This window comes from Amblyomma maculatum, chromosome 1 (genome assembly GCF_055883805.1).
Source record: "Amblyomma maculatum isolate TAMU_Amacu chromosome 1, ASM5588380v1, whole genome shotgun sequence".
NCBI lineage: Eukaryota > Metazoa > Arthropoda > Arachnida > Ixodida > Ixodidae > Amblyomma > Amblyomma maculatum.
The window spans coordinates 357171923-357193357 of record NC_139344.1 but is presented as its reverse complement, the minus strand read 5'-3'; the positions used below and the strand labels follow the sequence as shown (position 1 = coordinate 357193357).

Below are 21435 nucleotides of genomic sequence, written 5' to 3'. Positions count from 1 at the left end.
CCTTCCTGTGAACCAATTATTGTTATTATACACGTGCATGACACTTAATATAGTGCATATTGTAGTCCAGAAGGAAAGGATGGAGGCCATTGGTTGATGAGGCCATTTTCGCAATAAAGCATTGTTTAATATGACATGCTACTCACGGCATCCGTGACATCATGTGGCTCCGCATTTGATGCAGTACATAAGAATGCTCTGCCATATTTAACATTCTCAAACTTTATACGTCACTTGCATGCCATTACATTATATTACATAGTTAAAAAACTGCAAAAGTGCAGCTCTGATCTTCATAAACCTGGTATTTTCCGTTATCATTTATTAAATACTGTGGCCCTATATCAGCTCTCATATGCGATTTTATATTTTCGCGTTTTGAACTAACTGGATCAAGTCAAATATAAGTGTCAGTTCTATGAAACGCGTTCACACGAGCTAAGGAGGAGACGGAGAGGCCACGGATGCGACCTTTGAGAAAGCGAGAGCGTGTCAAAGTTGCCGACGCCACGCCGCGGACATAGCGTCTATTCTAACCATAGACGCTGCCATCACCGGGCAATATTGTACAAGCGCGTGTTTCTCCAGACTGAGCAGTCGCATGTCGCTCAAGTACCTTCAACTTCGCTGCCACTTTCTCTTTGTAGGCTTCAAGCTCACTGAGAGGAGGAGAGAGAATGGTTTCGGCTGCAGCTGTGCTGCCGCTCCCGTTCCCTACTGCTAAACCGTGTGAAGCGGTTTGCATCCACCTTCTCTTTCTCCACTTCCAGTTTACGCAGAAAAAAAAGAGAGAGAGAGTAAGCGGATTTGAACCATGCTGCTTCAGACACATCGGCGAAATTCGGGATTGCGGCTTGTAGTGCTGTTTCCTTGCCTTTATTTCGTCAAAAGCGTGAATTTCCAGTTTCAGTTCTCTCGTTTCAGTTCATAGATACCAGTTTTCATTTTTCACCTTAATAATGCAGATTGTGCAAATAGTTTTTCATATTTTGCACTCTGTACAACTGATTCGGGAAATACAGCTTATGACTACTTTGTAGTTGCAATAACTGCCTGGGACCTAGTGAATCCAACAAGTTTGCTTCTCTTAAGTTCTATTTTTCGAATCTTAATTAAACACAACTAAAATCTACTGGAAATTTTGAATATGTTCGTTTTTTTTAAACGCCCTCTACCGCGAAAAGTTTCCGAAGTGTCCGATCGAGTTACCACCTTAAAGCACACTTTGGACCTCAAAACGGTGCATCTTCTGTCCACGTGAGTACGGCAACCATCAGCATACCAACCTTCGATATCCAACAATGTCAACCCACCTCCATTGAACCTCCAGCAGACTTCACCTATGCAACCTTTTCCAGAAGCCTCTTGATAACACGAACCAATTTCGCAAGCAAATTCAAAGATGTACAGTCGTGAGCAAAAGTGGTATACAACACTCAGCCAGCGACAAAACTTCGAAAAAACTGCATCGAAATGCCATCTAGCGACAACGTAAGGGACAGCGACAGTGACACATGCTTGTGGATCAAATGGGGCACTGCCACTAGTATCTCGGTCTTAGATAGCTGCTGCTGATAAATTTGGAATGCAGTTTTCTCGAGCTCCTCCACCGGCTGAGTGTTGTATACCACTTTTGCTCACGAGTGTATATCGCCGTCTGGCAGCAAACCCTGCTTACAGTAGGCGCCAACGGCAGGCAGGACTGAATGGTAATGAATATACCATCGCAAGAACACTCCATGTACTAGCTTACAGTCTTGTAAACGAAACCATAAAATTGAAAGCATTGCATTGTATTATTATAGCGTTCATGTCTCTGCACATTTATTTAGGGCCACTGTACTGTTCGTGATACAAAATATAGACAAGTGCCGGAAATTGACAAACGCAGGAGAGTTAGGTAAGATATAAAGCATCAGTGTTCTTTGGCGCTTTTATTCAGAAGAGTTAACAGAGAAACAATGAGGGTTTATTCTCCAGCAAGAATTGTCATTGACACCTGTGCTAGAAACAGAAATTCCCATTGTGATCGCTTGAGTCCGGGAAATGTAAATATTCTATCTGAGCTTTGCGTTAACATCTTTATCCACGTTTTCGCCATTTCTCGAATGCTGTCATCGCCAGAGTAAAATCACTGAGCCCAACAGATGTACTAATCCTTAACTAACACTTAAAAGTAGAAACAATCGCCACCCATGACATGCTACACCTTTGAGACTTATCCACTTAGCCTGCACCTGGGACCTTTCAGCAGGCGATTTATTCATTCATAAAAATTCACAGAAATGAAGAACAAGCATGTGAATAAAATTTCATTCAGAAAAGCATCATTCTCGATGATATGTACGGGTCACAAGTCGTTGGAGAGTGACGTCCTCGCCGAACGAGACCTGATGTCATTTTCGTCGTCCAGCCGTCGAGAGAGCGCGTTTAGAGACTTCTCTAGCCGGTGTCCCTGCTGCGTGAGGATGTTCATTCGCTCCTCAAGGTGTTTCAACATGCGCTCCATGGCCTCCTGGTGCTCGTAAACCTTCTCCACGGTGTACTGGGGAAAGGAATATTCAACGAAATAACCGTTACACATTGGCAAAGATGGCGACTAAAAAGAAATATAGCACACGTTTGTCCTTGCGGTAGCGTGCATCAAAGCGAGATTGAAGGAGGTGTGACGTGCGTCGTTGCCATTTAAAGTGTTTTATAGCTTATGGTACGAACCCTCTGCTACAGGTGTAAAATGTTTTTAAGTTTAGAACTCTATATTCGCATTAACGTGACGAATAAACTCTGGAGTAAATTCCTCCAAGCGCTAATCAGCGTGATGAGATGCCATGACGCCGCACGGGACGTCACTTTATTCTGAAAAGTCGACGTGAATCCCTCGAAGCTCCAATCAGTGTAGCGAGTTGTCGTGAAGTCATGCGTGACGTCACTTTATTTCGCCCAATCAGCGTGACACGGGCCTGCTAAGCCAGTGGCGACCGCTCTGAATGAATGGCAAATGTGGCCTTGACAGACGTTGCTGTTTAAAATGGAACAAACCTGAGGAATAAAAAACAAATGCAGAAAAAGAGCCCGTCTTGAAAGCATGATTTCATACAACACCACAGGGAAGTTAAAAAACGCCCACGATTAAGTTACTTCCTAATGCGAAATTTGAGCGCAGCTCATCAGCTGTTTCATCTTTTCGATAAATTGAGGCAAAACGAAGAGGCGTCCGTGTGCTGTGCGATGTCAGGGCACGGTAAAGATCCCCAGGGGGTCGAAATTACTCCGTAGCCCTCCACTACGGCTCCCCTTTCTGTCTTTCCACTTTCACTCCCACCTTCCTCCCTTCCCTTACGGCGCGGTTCAGGTGTCCACAGAGCAAATGTGACAAATACTGCGCCTTTCCTTTCCCGTGAACCAATAGAGAAAAAAAAGAGGCAAGGATTTCGAGCAAGGCACATAAGCACAATTACATACTTCTTTTTTTTTAATTTTTCAACCTATTCCTTCAAGAAACACTCCACTAACAGTTCTTGGCTGTCATGAAAGAAGCTTTGTGGTCCGAGAAATGAAGAGAGCAATTGAGTTATCGGGAGGTTGCGGGAGGCAGCGCGTGGGTCCATAGGAACGTTGCGCAACGAACAGATAGCAGCGACTCGCTGACGCCGCTAGCGAGTGGAGCGAGCCTGGAAGCGAGTGAGAACGGGATGCACGCACCGTGATCCGCCGCTGTACGGTTGCTTTCTGCGGATGAAGGATGCGAGCGCTATTGTATCCCCCTCCGGACCGGTCGTCTCGGTGCGCCCGCATACTTGCGGAGCGGGTCGGCGTTTCCGCAACCGGAGAGCACCCTCGCCTCCACTCAGGAAGAGGGGGGGGTCTCCTCTTTCTGCATGGCGGCGACGGTGTTCTACGCAGCACGTTGTGTTGTCTAGCTAGCGACGTCAGTCAGTCGCTGCTAGCGCTGCCTCCGGCGACCCCCCTTTTTTTTTTCCTCGTGTGCTCCGGTAGCTGCGCGCGCTCCTTCCCCCATCATTCGCCGCTGAGTGTACCCCCCCCCCTCCTCCTGCGAGGCTCCGGTGGCCAAAGCGCCGGCTCGAACGGGGGGGCTGAAAGGGGGGCGGAACTGGTTACGAGGCCGACGCCGACGCCGCCGCGAAACCCAGGAACGGCCGCCAAAGAGCTGCGCTCTAAAACGGGCGTATCGCAGAGCCATGGTGTGTAGAAATTAGAATGCGGATCATAGTCACTATAGATTCGCAAACAAAACCTCCAACGATGTAACTCGATGGGGAAACCGTTTTCGAGCACTAGTGACTACTCTGGCAAGAATTCTTGAACTAAGCGACCCATGACAGCATTATTAAGCACTCTGTCAAACTACAGGCCCGTGTCCAAAATAGAACAAATATTTCCGTGGTTCTCTCAAAGTCAACTTTACTGCAGTTACTTAGTACGTATTTGTAGTTTTGCAGTTTCCCTGTAATACTTTCTATAGTGTGTAGTTCTTCGGAGCTTTTTTGCTGTCACTGCACAAAATTTCATGTTACTACAGAAGCCCCTGTTATCAGAACAGGTTCGAAAGATTATCTAGCTGTTCAGAACCGCAGAGAAAATCTGATGCGACAACAGCACACTTTCTGAAGTTTTCTCGAATAGATAGTGTCGTTAACCTGAAAGAATGGGTGCTGCCAAAAAAGCTCCATATTGATATCTTATGGCGCTCCCCAGCTACATGAAACAACGGATGAATAACTAAAGAAACAATAAAAATTAGCACAATGCCCTGAATCATATTACCAATAATAGATACCGATATCATTACCGAGTCAGCCCCCCCTTTTGTATTACCTTTCAAATGTCACTTGTTTGTGAATTTAATAATTAAAAATCGTCATATGTAGACAAATTCAAGCGACACCTTCTACGACACATGTCATACAGTGAAGAATGCTATTCTTATCGTCCAAGCGAATCAGATGTCTCACCTTCTCGTCTTGTCTTTTCTGCTGAACTGTTTCAATGTTAATACCAAACATTCTTCGCAATAAGATGGCCAGTTTGGTTTTCTTGTTGGGCTTCACAGTTCTTTTTTGAACGACGACTCTGCGTCGGACCCATGTAGGTAACATCGTTTCCACAGTGAGGACCAGCTTCACCTGCATAAAATGTCCGTCATATATTGCTGGGGTTTATAAATGCATGCCAATAATTACGTAAATTATTACTTAACGCATTAAGTTCCCCAAGCTAGACTACTATGTTTTATGGACAGAAATCCAGCAGGGTAATTTCCCGGTTGTCAGGACTCATGTCAGTAGCTAATTTCCTTGTTGTTCTGTACGTTATGTTAGTCACGGTCATGGTATTATCAGCACTGCTAACACAACGGTAAGGCTACCTTCTCAACGGTGTCCGACGTCTTTTGCCTTAACAGTGCATACGTGCCGAAAAAGGACGCGCGGCTAAAGCGGGAATGCCGCAGATTGCACGCAGCACATTTGCACTCGAAGAGGCGTTTTCAATAACAAAATACGCGCGAGAGCTTTTTTCGAAGTCTGTTTTAGCAAAGAAAAACGAAAAAAGATTACGTGACGTATCTCTTGCAGCACACAGCGCCTATTTATGTTAAGTCGATTACGCACAATGAACTTAAGGCAGGCAACCACGTACGCCACAAGATGGCAGATGCACTGCGTCACGGCGAGAAGTAGGCAGAAATAGGGCCGTCCGGAAAATTCGAAAGTATTTTTACCAGACCTCGTGCCGCCTTCGTTACCCTTTCGCCTTTAGTGATGCGTAACAGACAGCTTTTATGGCTCTACATGATTCCATGTGCCGGCCACTTACGTATGCATACCTGCCGCTTCGGGTCCATCAGCGCAAGGCGGTGCGCCATACGTAGAAAGCATTACAGAGGCAGTACGCACTATGCTCGAGCTCTGCATTCAACCCCTGTCTAATGCGTGAGTGAAGGATAGGGTAACCTGTCAACAACACCCCCCCATGCAGTTCATATCATAAATGAAAAAGGGATAGGTATGGGGCTAGACTTGAAGCTCTCCGCAAGCCTATTCGGAAAGCACGCTGCACTGCTCTTCCCATCCTCCTTTGTGCAACGCCCACCGGGCCGCGAGCAGCCCTCACTTGGAGCTTTTCGCTCCAGTTCTCGAGACAGTTAGGCGGCTGGCAGTGTGCAGAATTACCTCCGGCCACTGTGGCGCAGTGGTTAGAGAGCTCGGCTTCTGAACCCGAGAAGGCGGATGCGATTGCGGCCGTGACGGCAGCGTTTCTGTTGAGGTGTAACTCAAGCCATCTGTGTACTATGTAGTGGCAGTGGATGTTACACAACTCACGGAGAATAACCCGGAGCGCTCCGTTCCGGTGCCCTTCATATTCTATGTCGTTTTGGAACGTTAATTTTTTATACTGCGGGGTATAAAGTTGGCATGCGTGTAGAAGATTGCCACACAAGCAGTCACCTGCTGCCCACCAAAACTAATATTAAGCACACTGTCGTTGCTGTCACCAAATAATACACTGTAACTCGCGAACAAACCAGCTTTACTTCGATGGACAAAAAGTTGTCTCGTGCTTATTCCTTTCCTCCATCCTTCGAGTAACCATGAAATTCACGTCTTGATAAGGTAGACATTGCTGAAAATGGAGAAAATAATACACGTAGCTTTAAAGATATCCTTGTAGAGTGATGAGGTCCTCCGTTGTTACATATTTTTGTGACAAGAAAAATTTAATGTCTTTTTAAGAAGGTTAATGCGTCAACTAATCTACATTACTAAATGAGTCTCAACTTGCCTGCATTCCGAGTCTCTTCAGCTCAGCCTGTTCCAGGACCTCTTTGATATCGTCAACAGCGAGACCGACCAGCAAGTTGGACGTGATGATGGTCATGAGCACGATGAACATGGCCATCAGTATGTACGAAGAGGTCTCGTAGGGCAGCACGTTCTCCGTGAATATGCTGTCATACTCAATTTCGCCCACCATCATCACTGTTGTCTTCATGATGGCCTTCCAGGGAGTGTCAAACGGAGCCTGCGTACGACACAGGAAAAGGAAACAAGGTGCTGGAATTCTCGCTTTCCGAGCTCATTCAGAAAAGGAAATTACGATTCAAAACAAGCCGAGGCTGCCGCTTCATTGTGGGCGAGAAGCATGAGAAAGTGTCATAACGCTCTTGAGGATCTACCTCGAAGGTGTCTGTGGCGCCTGAACTCTAGTAGAATTACGAGATGATTATTTTTCAGTTTCACTGGCTGCTTCAGGGGGCATCATTTCATTGTCTTAGCAGCAAAGTCCCATTAATAGGTATATTGATAACAACTTAAATTTTATTTGAACTGGCGGGTCAATGAGTGCTACCTAGCCTAGTGAAATGAAGTAACCGTTTTATTATTTTTAACTCTTCTCGTTAGTTTTTACCTCGAATCTCGTTCTCTCATTTTCTATACTCAACACAATTTTTCATCTTTTCATCAGTCTTACTTTCATTTTTGTGACGATATTTATAGTTTATCTTTGCGGCATCACCGTTATCCTTATCTTTTCTTGCTCATATTTACTTATTAATTTATTAATTGAATTGAATTGCATTCATTCTCCTTAAACTCACATCTCTCGTAATGCTCCTTAGTGCTCTTTTATATCCAGATCTATAGTTCTAAGGTTCAGCATAATATGTTGATTATCTTGTACACTGCTCCGACATGCTGCATAAATATCGCCTTCCTGTTCATACTTTTTACATCGCTGGACATTCCGATGTACCTTTATATAGAAGTGTACTGCCTTTTGAATTATCATACAGCGTTTCATTCCACTTCCAGCACTGCATACAATAAATGAGTCGTTTGTTCCTGTTTTTCCCTTCTCTCACCAGTCTCCGTTCAAGGAAACTTCTTTCTGAATTTCGTGATAATTTCATTATCCCATTCTCCCTCGCTTCCCCCCCCCCCCCCCCCCCCGTGCCTTTGTTTTTTTTTTTTTTTTTTTTTTTTTTGCCTGCAACCTACCCACATCAATGTAGCCCAAAAACATGCTCCTTTCTAGATTGTTGACCTTTTCGTTCGGTATGAACTCGTGCACTATTCCACTCTTCCCACTTAATTAGTTCACACGGTTCTAAAATATTCTACAACCACTAATTTTTTTTTTACCTTCATCATTCAACAACCGCTTTTAGATTACCATTTCATGTCCACGACTTCGTGAACACATAACTTGCGTTATCGGTACTTACCTTATTTTCGGTTTATCTCACCCAGCCTGCCACGAAGAAAATATAAGAAATTTCACGTCATACGACCAGCTAGAGAGGCAACTGAAAACGCTTCTTCTCATGAAATACTCCAGAATATATTTTGGTTTTTAGGCACCGTTTTAATTTGCCGTTAAAAGCTTTGGTGCACAAGCTTAAAAGCAAAACCTGAAGTCGGGATGCTGTGCCGTTGAGAGATCGAAATGATGCATATCAGATGCTGACAATGCGGCTCACGTCAGCGTAGAGAATTAACCTGAAACGTACCCTGCTCTGCGCTGGTGGCTGCCTTGATTTATTTATTTATTTATTTAATTTGTTTGCGGTTTCGTCTATTCTATCTTGTATGCTCCCAAGTTAAAAGCTATGCTGCATTTCATTTGCCGTCTAGCAGTAGCTACATCTCGTAAGTATTATGATCTAGCACCATGTGAATATTGCTTCTAAATCTACAAGGCAGCCTTGACTAATGCTTTTAAACGACAAATCCACAGTGATTATTTCACAAACAAGCAAGGAACCCTCAAAGCCGTGTAGGGCTCCGACATGAAATGTTCTTTCTTTCAATGCGTTAGCATTATAACGCGCATTGTCGTGAAAAGTTGGAAAGGGAGCCTAGGCGAAGCGAAGGGAAAGTGGGGAGAGAAATTCCTCTCAACTCTTTTCGAAGAGAGGGGGGCGGGAGATGGCAGACAACAGAAAGGCTATTACAGAAGAAAAAGAAGGAAACCGCGGTCGGCCGTCTTTGAGGAGAGTGGAGTGGGGAGATGGCGCGTCAAGCGTCCTGCTCACAAGGTCTAAACACATCAATGGGAGCGGATTCTCAGTCCTGGAGAATTGCTAATGCCAACTCATATTTCTCCGCCACGAAGATCGCATTGATCGTTCTGAGTTTAACAACAATTGTTTTTTCGCACCTGATTCTGCAAAAGCGCGAAGAAGGTCAGGGCGAAGGCCACGATGAAGAGGAAGAAGACCATGAAGAACTGGCAGAAGGTGCTGAGCACGTTAGTGAACATGACGACGTAAATTCCCAGGAAAGGAAGCTTCCTGATGTAGATCACCAGCAGAGCCCAGCTGAGGAAAACAGACACGACGCCCAGGTGCCACTGCCAAGGCTGCGTGAAATATTGGTGAGTACATCTTCAACCACGACTTTTCCAGCCTTGCCTGTTTAAAGTGATAGTTTTAGCTACCAACCTAACAACAATTGAGTCATTTTATTGCATATATTACTGAAATTACGAAAAAGCACTTGATTGTTACCCGAATTCTCAGTTATTAATAATCAATTGATTGATTGATCGATCGATCCATCGATCGATTTATTTATTGATTTATTGATTGGTTGATTGTTTTATTGATTGATTGATTGATTGATTGATTGATTGATTGATTGATTGATTGATTGATTGATTGATTGATTGATTGATTGATTGATTGATTGATTGATTGATTCGTTTGTACTTACCCAGAGAAAGTAAGCTGTGGCAAAGAGAATATTTAATGAAGGGAACTAGGGTCGTATACAAACCGAATAATTTTTCCTCATTGTGCAGCACATTGCGAAAAAAACAATAAGATCTATTAAACAATTTCCTATACCTCAGGGACTCCGGTCGACGCCGAGCAATCCGTGAAGTTGAAGACAAACAGCAGCGAGCAGACATAGCAGCTCCACTCAGACAAGTTTTCCAGGTCAAGATAGTTCCAGCGCGTGTTGTACATTTGGAAAACCTGCAACCACAAAGCTCACATTGATCTGCTTAGTCACACAGTCACAAACAGAAAAAACTCACTTCTTTGAGCAGAAATATTAAAGACACCATGAAGATGATAATTTTAGCCTTCCGGGCAAAGTCCGTCTGCATATATAGTCCTTCGTCGGATGCTTCGCCAATGACGGCACATGTGTTGTACCTTGAGATGAATCTATAAAAGGTTTTATAGAGGCCACGAGAAAGGGTTTTAGACAGGCAAGTATAAGGTATGCTGTCGTTCTCGTAATTCTCACCAGTAGCTGGTGGTACTTACGAGCAAGTGGTGTTGAAGTGTGGAAAGTCGAGCGGACACGGTGCCGGAGTGCCCATGGCGAAAGAAGTGAGACAACCCAGGAAGAGCATGTAAATGGACATCGTGCCGTAGTACACGTAGCGGCCGTAGCTCTCCCACTTGTGCAGAAGCAGGCTCTTGCATAGCTCGTGTCCTAGCAGCGCTCGCCGTCTTTCGTTTGCCTAAGATCATTGTAACAAACGCTTCAGGCACATGTGTGTGCGGACATAATTCGCAAAGAGGGAAGGGAAACGCTTTACTGGCACGCGTACTATTCGCTCTTAGAGAAAAGCATCACACTCTCATGGATGTATGGCCTAGATTGCAGATGAGTAGAAATAAATGCTGTTTATAGCAGAGTGAAAGCCAGGGGTGCTTGACTCTCAAGACGCTGGTAATTTCCATTAACAAGCTATTGGTAAAGCTGGATGCTGAGATTTCATGCCGCTCCTAAGGTTATCAGCCGTGTAACTTAGGCAGGGCATTCGACCACGCCCGATCAGAACTCAGTAATGTCAAATTTACGTAAGCGTGCGATTCCATTTGTTCTGGCATGACGGGAATGTCAAGTAAAAAAAATATACTGTTGTAAAATAACATCATTAACCTCTACCGGCTCATTTTTGATCTCAATATAGATTACAGCCAGATTGTAAAATGCTTTCCTTAGGCCGCTTCTGTCCTAGATAAGCGCATCTGGCTATCAGCATCACCACTTAGGCAAGGTAAAGGCTTCGTTTCAGTTGGTAGCCCTGAACAACAAGTGTGACTCTTCTACCAACCATCTCAGGCATTCCAAGGCCAACTAAATACGCACCATAATCATCAATGGGTGATTCTGCTTGAGGGTCGCGAAATCCTTAGAGTAGAGAGGTATGCCAGGAAGGACGTTGCCATTGTCATCGTAGACTTTCCTCACTGGGAAGAAGGATACGTGCCATAATTGTACCTTCAAAACAATGCTCTCCTAATAATCAATTATACTCGCGACTCAAGATCTACAAAACGTGCCGTAAAATAAAACAGATTCAGAAGAGTGAGACACGGCAACGATGGCTAATTGTATTTAAAGTTTATCCGAATAGTCAATTTTTTGCACAGCTGACATCAGAACAGCTTATGTACGACCGCCGTTGATTTAACGCCACTAGCTGTAAAGCTACGAATTCTTGTCTTAAAACAGCCCACATACTCTTGTACATTGAAGACGGTTATGGAATTACTCTGATAGCAAACCACGTAGCGGTAGCAGCGGCCAAACTGTCTGAATCAACCGACGTATAAACGTATCAGTCCATCTCTCTCCTGACACTCATAGCGACAACAGAAGGAACTCTGTTCGTCTCTCCCTGGGAGCATCGCGCATGTCGTCCATCTTTACTTCCAGGTTTAGGTTCCCATTTCAAAAGGTTATATGTTTCACCTCAATCTCCGCAAAGAAACATATTCGGCTCCATAACAGAATTAGCCGCAGTAATGGTCTCATAAGGATCTTATATGACTTTGTCATTAGAACAGAGTGATTTGATTTCATCGCACGCTTGCCTGGAACAGTCGAGTCGGAGTCCGAGTCGCTATCGTCGTCAGAGTCCTCGTGCCCGCAACCGCAGAATGCGTCGTCCAGATACTGGTATTGGTACGTGACCGACTTGTTGGGGTCCTCGTCCGAGGCCGCTTCGACCAAAACACAGCTGTCGAAGACAAGCGTAGCCAAATCTGCGAAAGAAGCGAGCCCCCACAAAAATCTCTTGATAGCTCAGTTGTTCCTCCTCAAGCATCCTAAAAAAGCGCCAGCATATTGTTTGAACGTAAAGACGCTGTACATGTGGTGATAAGGCGATTCAAAAAACAGAAACAAGCAACATGCCCCAGTACATATCTAAAGAACACTTTGATTGTAATAAGTGTAGAAAAAAAAAAAAGAAATGTTCATTGTTTTGACCCAAGATAGTATACGTTACAGTTAGTTGACAGCGGAGAGGAAGCACCCTATCTCGCGTCTAAGAATGGCTCGTGACTTGCATTTTTCGCCTCAGTGATCGAAACTATACTGCAACAGAAGTTTTGGACCTCTGCCATTCCTACCATTCACCCTATTTTCCTACAATTTTAAGCCTTGCGTTCAATTCACAGAGAAAAAAAAAAACAGACCTGGCATGGTGCGTATCAGGCTTCGCAAGGGAGTCTGGTGTGTTCCGTACTGGTCGCTTTCGATGGGATTTTGCAGAAAGTCCTTCCAGAACTGGCTCTTCAATAGCGCTTCAACTACATCCCTAAAAACAAAACAAAAAATACGTGCAGCATTCACACCTCGATTCTTGAAAACCTCTAATACGCAACCGATAACCCGTATTACTGTATTCAGTGTGCGGGTTAAACCTTCCGCGCTGTAGTGCCGAAAACTAGGTATTGATCCTCGTCATCCTGCTGTAGCAGCTTTCTTTGTTTTCGCCCTAGCTGTCATCTACTTTACTGTGTCTAGAAAATACTGAATAAAGAATAAAGATGCGATAAGACAAAGTGCTAAACAAATGCCATTTACGGGTTAGTAATGATGGTACAGGCAATATATCCGCCTATTCTGCCAACGGAGGCCACGCGCAAAGCAAGCAGCCGCACCTGTGGTCTTCCTCGATGGCAATGTCGAGGCAGTTCTTCTTGTTGGCGTTCCTCTTGCATACGAAGTCCCTCACGTCCTTGCGGTTCAACAGAAGCTTCACAACCGACTCGTTGCCAAACTGGGCCGCGATGTGAAGTGGCCTGTTCTGAGGAAACAATGCTTTACCTCGGGCGCTGTTACATTGCAAAGCAGGATAACGCATCTATAAGTAGCGACTGAGGAAGCTAACTCGGGTTGCACACCTTACAGACTCGCATACCTGCACGTCGGCGTGACTTCAAAAACACTGATACACGTTTTCTGCAACGGAGCAAAAGCTAGAGTCAAGCACGCGGTCTTCCAACGCCGTGACAATGCTCCCTTCCCCTGGTAGTTTATTTTTTAAATGGTATAGTGTTATTTTGAATCCAGGTAGAACGGAAGGAAGAAGATCGTTTGCACGGTATGAAAAAAAAACTGAACAAAGGTAAATGGGGTACTTGTCGAAACGTTGGCTCATCTGCGAACTGAGGCGTACCCCATTTACCCTTGTTCAGTTCTTTTTCATATAGTGTTATTTTGTTATTTATGGCATATTTCTAACACAACTGTAAACTTCCAACGTTAGAAAGCGCAGAATTAAAACTCAGGCTTTGTTGCAAGAAGTTTGCATTGATGAAGGTACGCCCACAACGCAGGGAAGCTACAGTGTAGAGTGGCGCACCAGGCGATGAACACAATCAAAGACCCTCAGGCCGTGTAGACTCCCCTGGCAACGCCAAGGAGTGTTGTCACTAAGTGTGACAACGTACAGCACATATACAGGCCGATCGAAATGCACCATTTGCAGATGCATACTAGTTATGCACCCTACTTCCCACTATCTATATGGGCGGAATTCTTCAGGTACGTGAAGACGTGATAGCACTATGAAGGAGGGCAAAGTATGCGTTTAATGCTCACGGAACAAAGCCGAGGACACTGAGGCAGTCAATTGTACAAAACAACAAGCATCGTTATTCCGAACGCGTCAACTCTTTCTTGCTCGGTCACTCTGACAAGAAATGACGGCGATCAGTAAGAATACAGCGCGAAGAAACACATTAGAAGGCATATATAAATATACGGTTCTAAAGCATTATCACAACCATGAACGCTCATTCTGCCCAAATTTTGACGCGATCATTTATAGCTTCATGTTACTGAGCAGCACCTTGCATTCAACCCTTTCAACAGCACACGACCAGAATTCTTCCTCCAAGCTTGCTGCCTGGCTAATTGGTAGCAGTGCATTCTTAAGCATTTAAAGGCAAAATGGCTTAGAACGAACACGGAGAAGACGTCGGTATGAAGTGCCTTGACTATTCACCCTCCAAACTACGCGGTAAAATAGACAAGAGAGGCGAATAAGCTAAAATACGACTACCCTTTCATTTGGGTAGTTCCGTGGAACATTTGAAAGATAACATTCTTGCATAATTACTGTACACGCTTAAAGTGCTGTTGTCGGAATTTCTTAAGGACAGTGCTATAAGCACGAGTCGGAGTTCCTGTTGACATTTCATCTGGCACTGAACGTAACCAGCGTGATATTTGGCAGTGCCACTGGCTTGAAATTGAGCTCGTGACCTGCTGTCGAACTATAGGCCTCTTACCGACCTTCATCTTGTCGACGCTGTTGACGGATGCTCCAGCACCCAACAGGTTTGAGACGGTGTCGAAGTCTCCGTTCTTGCACGCCACCGTGAGCGGCGTCCACTCGTAGTAGTTCTTGGCTTCCAGGTCTGCGCCGGCCTCCACCAAAATGGCGGCAGTTTCACTGTACCCGCCTTGAGCCGCCACGTGCAGAGGTGTGTTCCAGTGAATGTCCGTCTCGTTCACCAAACGAGTGTCTTGCTTCACTATCTCGCGAACCACGCTGCGAGAGGACACTGACTTCAGAATGTGGCACTATAGTTTATATGTATGTATTTTTGTCTCATTCCAAGCTGATATATTCATGGCGACCGTCATAACTAATATTGTTCTGCATCACGTTGTGAATCTCTCAGCATGTACACTTCTGAGCTAGGAATCTCTCACCATGTATAGATTTTGAGCTTTACCAATAAGTCCCTTCATCTAAAAGAAATACCAGAAATAAACATTCACAGCATTTAGTTAAGTGTAAATTTCATACTGCCAACTTTCGTTATTCATTTCTTCCACAAGCGATTAAAGAATGGGACGTGTTATCAAAGGATTGTGTTAACTCTGAATCCCTACACATTTTTCTTTCTAACCGGCCGTAATTGTTTTTTTTTTTACGTAAAAATCCAGCATTTGTATATTACTTGTTAAGAAATATTCATCTGTACTCATGTTGCAGTGTATATTAGACTATAGACTTTGACATTACCGCGCATGATGACTACTCAATTCCCATTTTATTCACTAGTGGTTACAACATGTTACATGGTTGTGACATGCTACAAAATAACTATCATGATGTACTCAAAGCCTGCAACTGCTTCGAAAGAGGCTAGCAGTACGTTCGAAATACATAAATAAAATTTTACATGCAGTCGCCTATTGGCAACGGAATTCAATCTGATAAGGTCAGCCCGCTAAACGATAAGCCTCATTACTTACTTTGGATAGTTATAGTGGCATGCTGCGTGAAGGGTCGTCTCCTCGCTTGAGTTCTTCGCGGACGGTTTTGCTCCATGCCTTAAGAGAGTCTGAAAAGAAAGCATATTCTCAGTGAACAAAACCAGAATGTTGTCTGCAGGCTCCGTGCCAGTAGACACACTAAGCCATGTTAAACTCTTCAAACTTCTCCGTAGTATATACGCCTGGGAACGAGGTTCGACTCCATGCTTAGTTATCATTCCTCCAGCTCTTCCAGAGCAGTCGCTTAATTCATTAAATTTATTTTCATCGGTCAGGAGGAAAGGTGAACATTTTCGAACTTAAAAATTACAAACTGAATGCCAGTGCTGACACGTTTCGTGTTAAAAAAAGAAAAAAAAATAACGTTTTAGCTCTCTTGGCGAGGTTGAAGACTAGAAGGTCGGACACGCTACAAGACGAAAATTAAGAGGGTGTCAAAGATAAACTCCTACAGCGTCTGACGGATGAGCACACGATGTCCTACACTTGTATGCGCCATCGCCTAAGCGCGCAAGACGAGGACGAAGCGATGGATTCGCGCGGAGACGAACACATCATGGGTGCCAAGCTCAGTGGAAGCGCCCGACTGCCACCGCGCTAATAAATGTGGCCGCCAACACCGCACTCTAATTGGATGCGGCATAATGGAAATTAATTCGGGGTCATTGCCAAACACTTCGAGACCTTCCTCACCTGAACAATATCGAGGAAAGCATTCCGAGCGGCATGATGAAGTGGAGTGTCCCCATCACAGTCTTTCCTGTTGATCAGCTGATCTGATCCCTTGACGCCGAGGAGCACCTACGAAAAGTAAGGCAAGCAGACCTGATTAAACGGTCAACGCCAATAAGATTTTTGTGAGTTTTTGGTGTATGTAGAAATAGAATCAAGATTTTTTCTGGGATGACCGACAACGCAGAGAGGACAGCGCAAAGTGAGAACACAATAAGGGCGCATGCTACCAACGGGTAATACGAACATAACGAACCAAACTTTCTCCTTTGCACCCAAGCACACAACCTATATCAATCTCGTACAACCCTTTATTAGCCGCAGACATACACGGCTAATTAATAAAGAATGTTTTCTTCCGAAATTAGAATTTGGCAAACGTCTTAGCGAAAGCACAGTCCAGCAATGAAATCAAGTCATACTCAAACACACGAAACAAAAACAGTCACCCACTGAGATAAAAAATAAGAACGAACCCCACCACCTAAACGCAAAACAAAACAAAACAAAAAAACTGCCACACATATTTCGCAACAATTATCTGGAGCAAGAGGTCGAGTTATATGTGAGAGAATAGAACTTAAACATTTTTGCCACGACTTGATTTAAGCTCAAAATGATGAGTTTGTGGCTGTTTTGAAGTGGACGACCATGTAACAAAGTCTCACAGGTCCGCCCGTGGGTTCGAAGTCGCGCATTCATTTTACTTGCGGGATCGGCCAATAAGTGACGATACTTGTAGTTCTTTTTTCTTTTTCACTATATTCGAACTTATCAACCCTCCTGTCCCAAAGCAAGGAGCAGCTTGGTTTCAGAATGTCATACTCTATTCATACAGGCCAACTTCAGTTCACCCTCATCTCAGATCCTTTAGATGCTGATATAGTAGGACCAGATTATTGAAGACCATACCCCGTGGGCGTGGCAACATACAGGGGCAAAATATAACTAGTAATTAGCCTCAAAATAGTGACACATGAAATTCTTTCGATCTGTGCAGACGACAAAATATGGACTAGAGCGCTACGTCGTCTAATGCGCTAAACTCGGCGAGAACCTCGCAATATATGCACGTTGTGCAGATTTATAATTATATAGTACCGTGTTTATATTCATTCGCAGGGTCTTTGCGGGTTATTTTAAGCAACGCGTTTCAGCAGACTCGCAATATTCACTCCCCCCTCTCACAAGCTTTCTGGCTCTCACCTCCCGACAACGCGAATCGCTCATGAAGCATTTCGAGGCGTTTGGCGATGACTTACGGTCGCACGTGCTGCCAAAAGACAACAAAGGAAGCACTCTCACCCGTAGCAAATCTATCGCCAGTTTTTTAAAGAACGTCGCATGTATAGCTCTCGCTATTCAAGCTAATTGGCTGCACAGCGAGGGTGCAAGAGAAATCTTCTCAAACCATGGGATAGTGCCAATGCAATACAGGTATTATAGAACCAAAGAAACAAGCTTGGGACCCCTTAATTGTTGAGTGTAAGGTGGCCCTCTCATTGTGCACTCGGGAGAGCTTTAGCATGGCCATTCAGCGGGCGCGGCTTTAGCGTAGGGTGCTGGCCGCGTCTGGATTACGCTAGCCGCTCGCAGAACCCTGTCTGTGAAAAGTAGAACAGAAGATTGTAAATTTCGCAAATTGAGTTTATGTCATTTAGCCCAGAGTAAGCAAACAGCAGTCGTAGATATCGAAAACAGCGTGTCATGCGACATTTAGCGCTTGCTAAACTTTACTTTTTCAGTAAAACTGAGCTATTTGAACATCGCGCGCTTTGTGGCGGCCTGTCTCCATGGCGACCAAATAACGCCCACTTGTAAAGCCTAGCAGCTTCCAAATACAGGAGCAATCTTAAGATTAGATAATTTCAGCGCAAAATAAAAATTGTGATGCGAGCACATTGATACAATTATAAAGCTTCGTTCCCCAATCATTCACAGCACATGCGAGACAGGGAAGCAGAAACGTGAGTTGGTGGTGGTGAAAGCCGTTGCTTCGCCGATATTGCCATCTTGCCGACCGGTGTTTGGGGGCAAAGGTTCTTTTGGGGGTCAATAGGGCGCACCTCATTCGGAAATCCAGTAGGCTTTATCGTTATGCGCATGAGCACTGGCACCCCATTATTCGCCTATAACTTTGACTGATCTGGTCAACCTCTTCTAAATCTCCCTGATGTCTCAGTCGCTTTTCATTACCGCTACGCAGATCTGCCATCAAGCATTGCAACCACGCCCGTAAGCCAACTTAAGAACTTAAGGTGGCAGACCTTACCTGGAGGACGTCCTCATTTTTGGATAGCACGGCCATGTGGAGAACGTTTCGGTCGTCGTTGTTTCGAGACTCGACGTCGGCGCCGCGATCCAGCAGCAGGCGCACCACCTCCACGCTACCGCTGTCCACGGCGCCCAGTAACGGGCTGTTGCCCTCTACATCGCGGTCCTCGATGCCCGCACCCCTTGTGCAACAGAAAAAGTGCAGAGAGGATCAAAACGCTGATAATGAAAAAAATATGAATTTTTCACCTTTTCAGATGAATGTGAATGTGAGATATAAGGTAATCTAGTATCATTCAACGAAATGGGTATTTATTATTTATCATTTTACAAAACACACCTACGTGGCTGGGAAATAAAGCTGCCAGAACGAAGTCTGCTCCAAATGCAAAGTTTCGGAGGAAAATATGTAATTTTCATTTTGCAGCCATTTGCTTCATGTGCAAAAATTCAATTATAAATGCTCGAGCATTTATATTTGTTGGGGACCTGTAGTTTTTTTTGACGTCCTTGAAAAGCGTTCACTAAAGCTATAGAGAATATCCACGAGCAATATGTATGCCATAAGTTCTCTCTACAGCACAATAATATTTTTCGAGCTAGCTTCAATATAACACTCCAGCTGCCGGCGGTCAAATTGGTTTCGAGTGACCCCAGAAGCTCTTGTTAAAAATTATGTTTAGATTGTAGGCTCCACGCTGACCTTTTATATTTCCCTGGAATACTCACGATGACCACCTCAATTCCGCTTTTTCTTCTTTTTGCATTACAATATTACCGCTATATTACCACTACCAATGCAATATTACCAGTATTACCATTATATTACCACTACTAGGTTTCAAAGCCTCTTAAAGTTTCGCTTTACTTCACATTCATATGTAATTGCTTCCGAGCTCCAGGAGGACATCTTGAGCACCCTATTCCTTGACCGTGTCGTCATATCAGATAACTGTGGTCGCCTATAATCACGCTCACTTTCCCAAACACCTCCCGAACGCACCTAGCTCGGCCAGCAGAATGACGGTCACTCACTGGTCTAGGAGGAAAGCGACGATCAGAGGCCGGTCGTTGGTGGCTGCCAGGTAAAGCGGTGTCTTGTTGCCGTCTGCCAGCACGTCGGTGTTCGCGCCATGTTGTACCAGGAGCTCGCACATGGGAACGCCGCCTCGCATGGCTGCCAGGTGCAACGGCGTCAGGCCCGTCAACGATGGGAAATTCGGGTCCACGCCTGCGCGTGCCAGAACCCGCCCGATTTAAGTTTCCTCCTAGCGTTTAAAAGCTGGAGTCAAAGGCTCTCCATGCTTTTCGCTTCACGTTTTCTTGTCGCATTTTAGGCAGTTTTGCATTATTATTCCTTTATCTGAAGAAAAACAAAGATTTTACAGATTGATGTTAACTTGTTCTGACTGGAGGAGGAAGATGGGTGACGGGGAGGAGGGGGGGGGATGACACATGATTGTAGACGACAGTCATGCTGGCGCATAATTTATCTAACTGGATAACATATGCTGACAAAAAGTGAACTACTTCGCATCCAGTATGCCTTACCTGCGCCGCCTTCAGAACACCCGCCGTTATTGACTTAGCGCATTTTAAACAAGACGAAAAGCAATTCTAGTTGCGGCGCCTGAAATACTGGGTCCAATATCTAATTTCGAAGCGATAGAGGGTGCACTTTATTTGGGAATTTCGTTTTAGCCGTCGAAAAGGGGACCAGCTTGTATCATCTCAGAATGTTAGTCCCATTTGAACGGCCACTTATGGTTGATCGTGCAACAGCTCTATGGTAGAGTCTGGCGCATCGAAGTGAAAGCTTCGTGTGTCGCAAGCAGTAAGCAAAGAACTAACATCAAGAAAAAGCAAATAAAAAAGTGTGGCAGCAATGACCGCTTGGAAAGCAGTGAGGTAATGCCAACATTTATCTGTTGCTGGTTGGCAACACGTTATTCTGAAATGACGGTACTTGCGCGATTGATCCGAGTTTATTGGGAGGGCAGAGGCCGACATTGTGCTCCTTTTATGCTTAAAACATTTACCGTAAATTAGCCGCCTTGACTGAGTACAGTGAAGTTGCCTTCATATTCTAAACTGCTGCGCGTACTAGAGAATGTTATAGTTCCAAATAAAATACCTATTGTAATGCAAGTACAGCGCCGGATGCGAAGTGAAACCACAAGATCACGCTACGTGTTCATTTCTTCAAGTCACTTTGATTAAAGCCATGTGTCGTGTGCGCAAACCAGGAGCCGAGCAATTTGACTTTATTACATAACTTGCAATGATGACAACCTTTTCTTTATTTACCGTTATTTTCAGTATTAACAGGAGAAGGGAGAGAGAGGGTTCTGCAAAAGCAACCCTAAATTAAGGTCTGTATACTAACCCTGCCTAAATATCATCATCTCTGCCCGGGTGTGTCAACACTTTCACTCCCTGACTTTCTTTATAAAAAAAAAAAAAAAAGAAAGGAGCGATCGCGCAGCGGGGCAATGGCTAATAAGCGCACTGAAGGTTTTCACCGCCCGGAAGACTGCAGGTTTTCCTGGAACATCTATGAGGCTGATTTTACTATAAATGCGACTGAATATGGAATGGATCTCAGTCAGACCAGCCTTACAACCCATATAGCTGCTTCCCTCCTTTCTTGATGGCCACACAGCTGATGAGTACATATTGTGTAGTCAACGGTTGTGCAATTTGTACACTCCTTTAGCAAGGACTTTTATCGACCGCAGTCTGACTTGATTTGACAAGCTTAAGCAGCTAACAAAGTAAAAACACCGTGTAACACTCGCTGTACAAGCGCAGACATAAATAAACGAAGCACGCTTTCTTTTCGTTCCAAAAGCAATTACACATT

At 44.5% G+C, this 21435-nt stretch overlaps 1 protein-coding gene across 1 annotated transcript in view; it reads right to left on the bottom strand.

Moving 5' to 3' along the window:
* Positions 1-2297: 2297 nt before the first annotated feature.
* LOC146207908 (transient receptor potential cation channel subfamily A member 1 homolog) overlaps positions 2298-21435 on the bottom strand; it is a 31931-nt gene continuing 12793 nt past the window's right edge. Inside the window, exons 7-22 of the mRNA XM_084591547.1 lie at positions 19608-19803; positions 18571-18754; positions 16260-16367; positions 15546-15634; positions 14574-14832; positions 12935-13080; positions 12467-12588; positions 11861-12031; positions 11133-11233; positions 10298-10497; positions 10063-10195; positions 9869-10000; positions 9181-9381; positions 6802-7041; positions 4974-5144; positions 2298-2545 (exon numbers count right to left, since the gene is read on the bottom strand). Of these exons, the coding sequence (XP_084447673.1) occupies positions 2351-2545; positions 4974-5144; positions 6802-7041; positions 9181-9381; positions 9869-10000; positions 10063-10195; positions 10298-10497; positions 11133-11233; positions 11861-12031; positions 12467-12588; positions 12935-13080; positions 14574-14832; positions 15546-15634; positions 16260-16367; positions 18571-18754; positions 19608-19803 (2648 nt within the window). The 3' untranslated portion in view covers positions 2298-2350. The remainder of the gene's footprint in view (positions 2546-4973; positions 5145-6801; positions 7042-9180; positions 9382-9868; positions 10001-10062; positions 10196-10297; positions 10498-11132; positions 11234-11860; positions 12032-12466; positions 12589-12934; positions 13081-14573; positions 14833-15545; positions 15635-16259; positions 16368-18570; positions 18755-19607; positions 19804-21435) is intronic.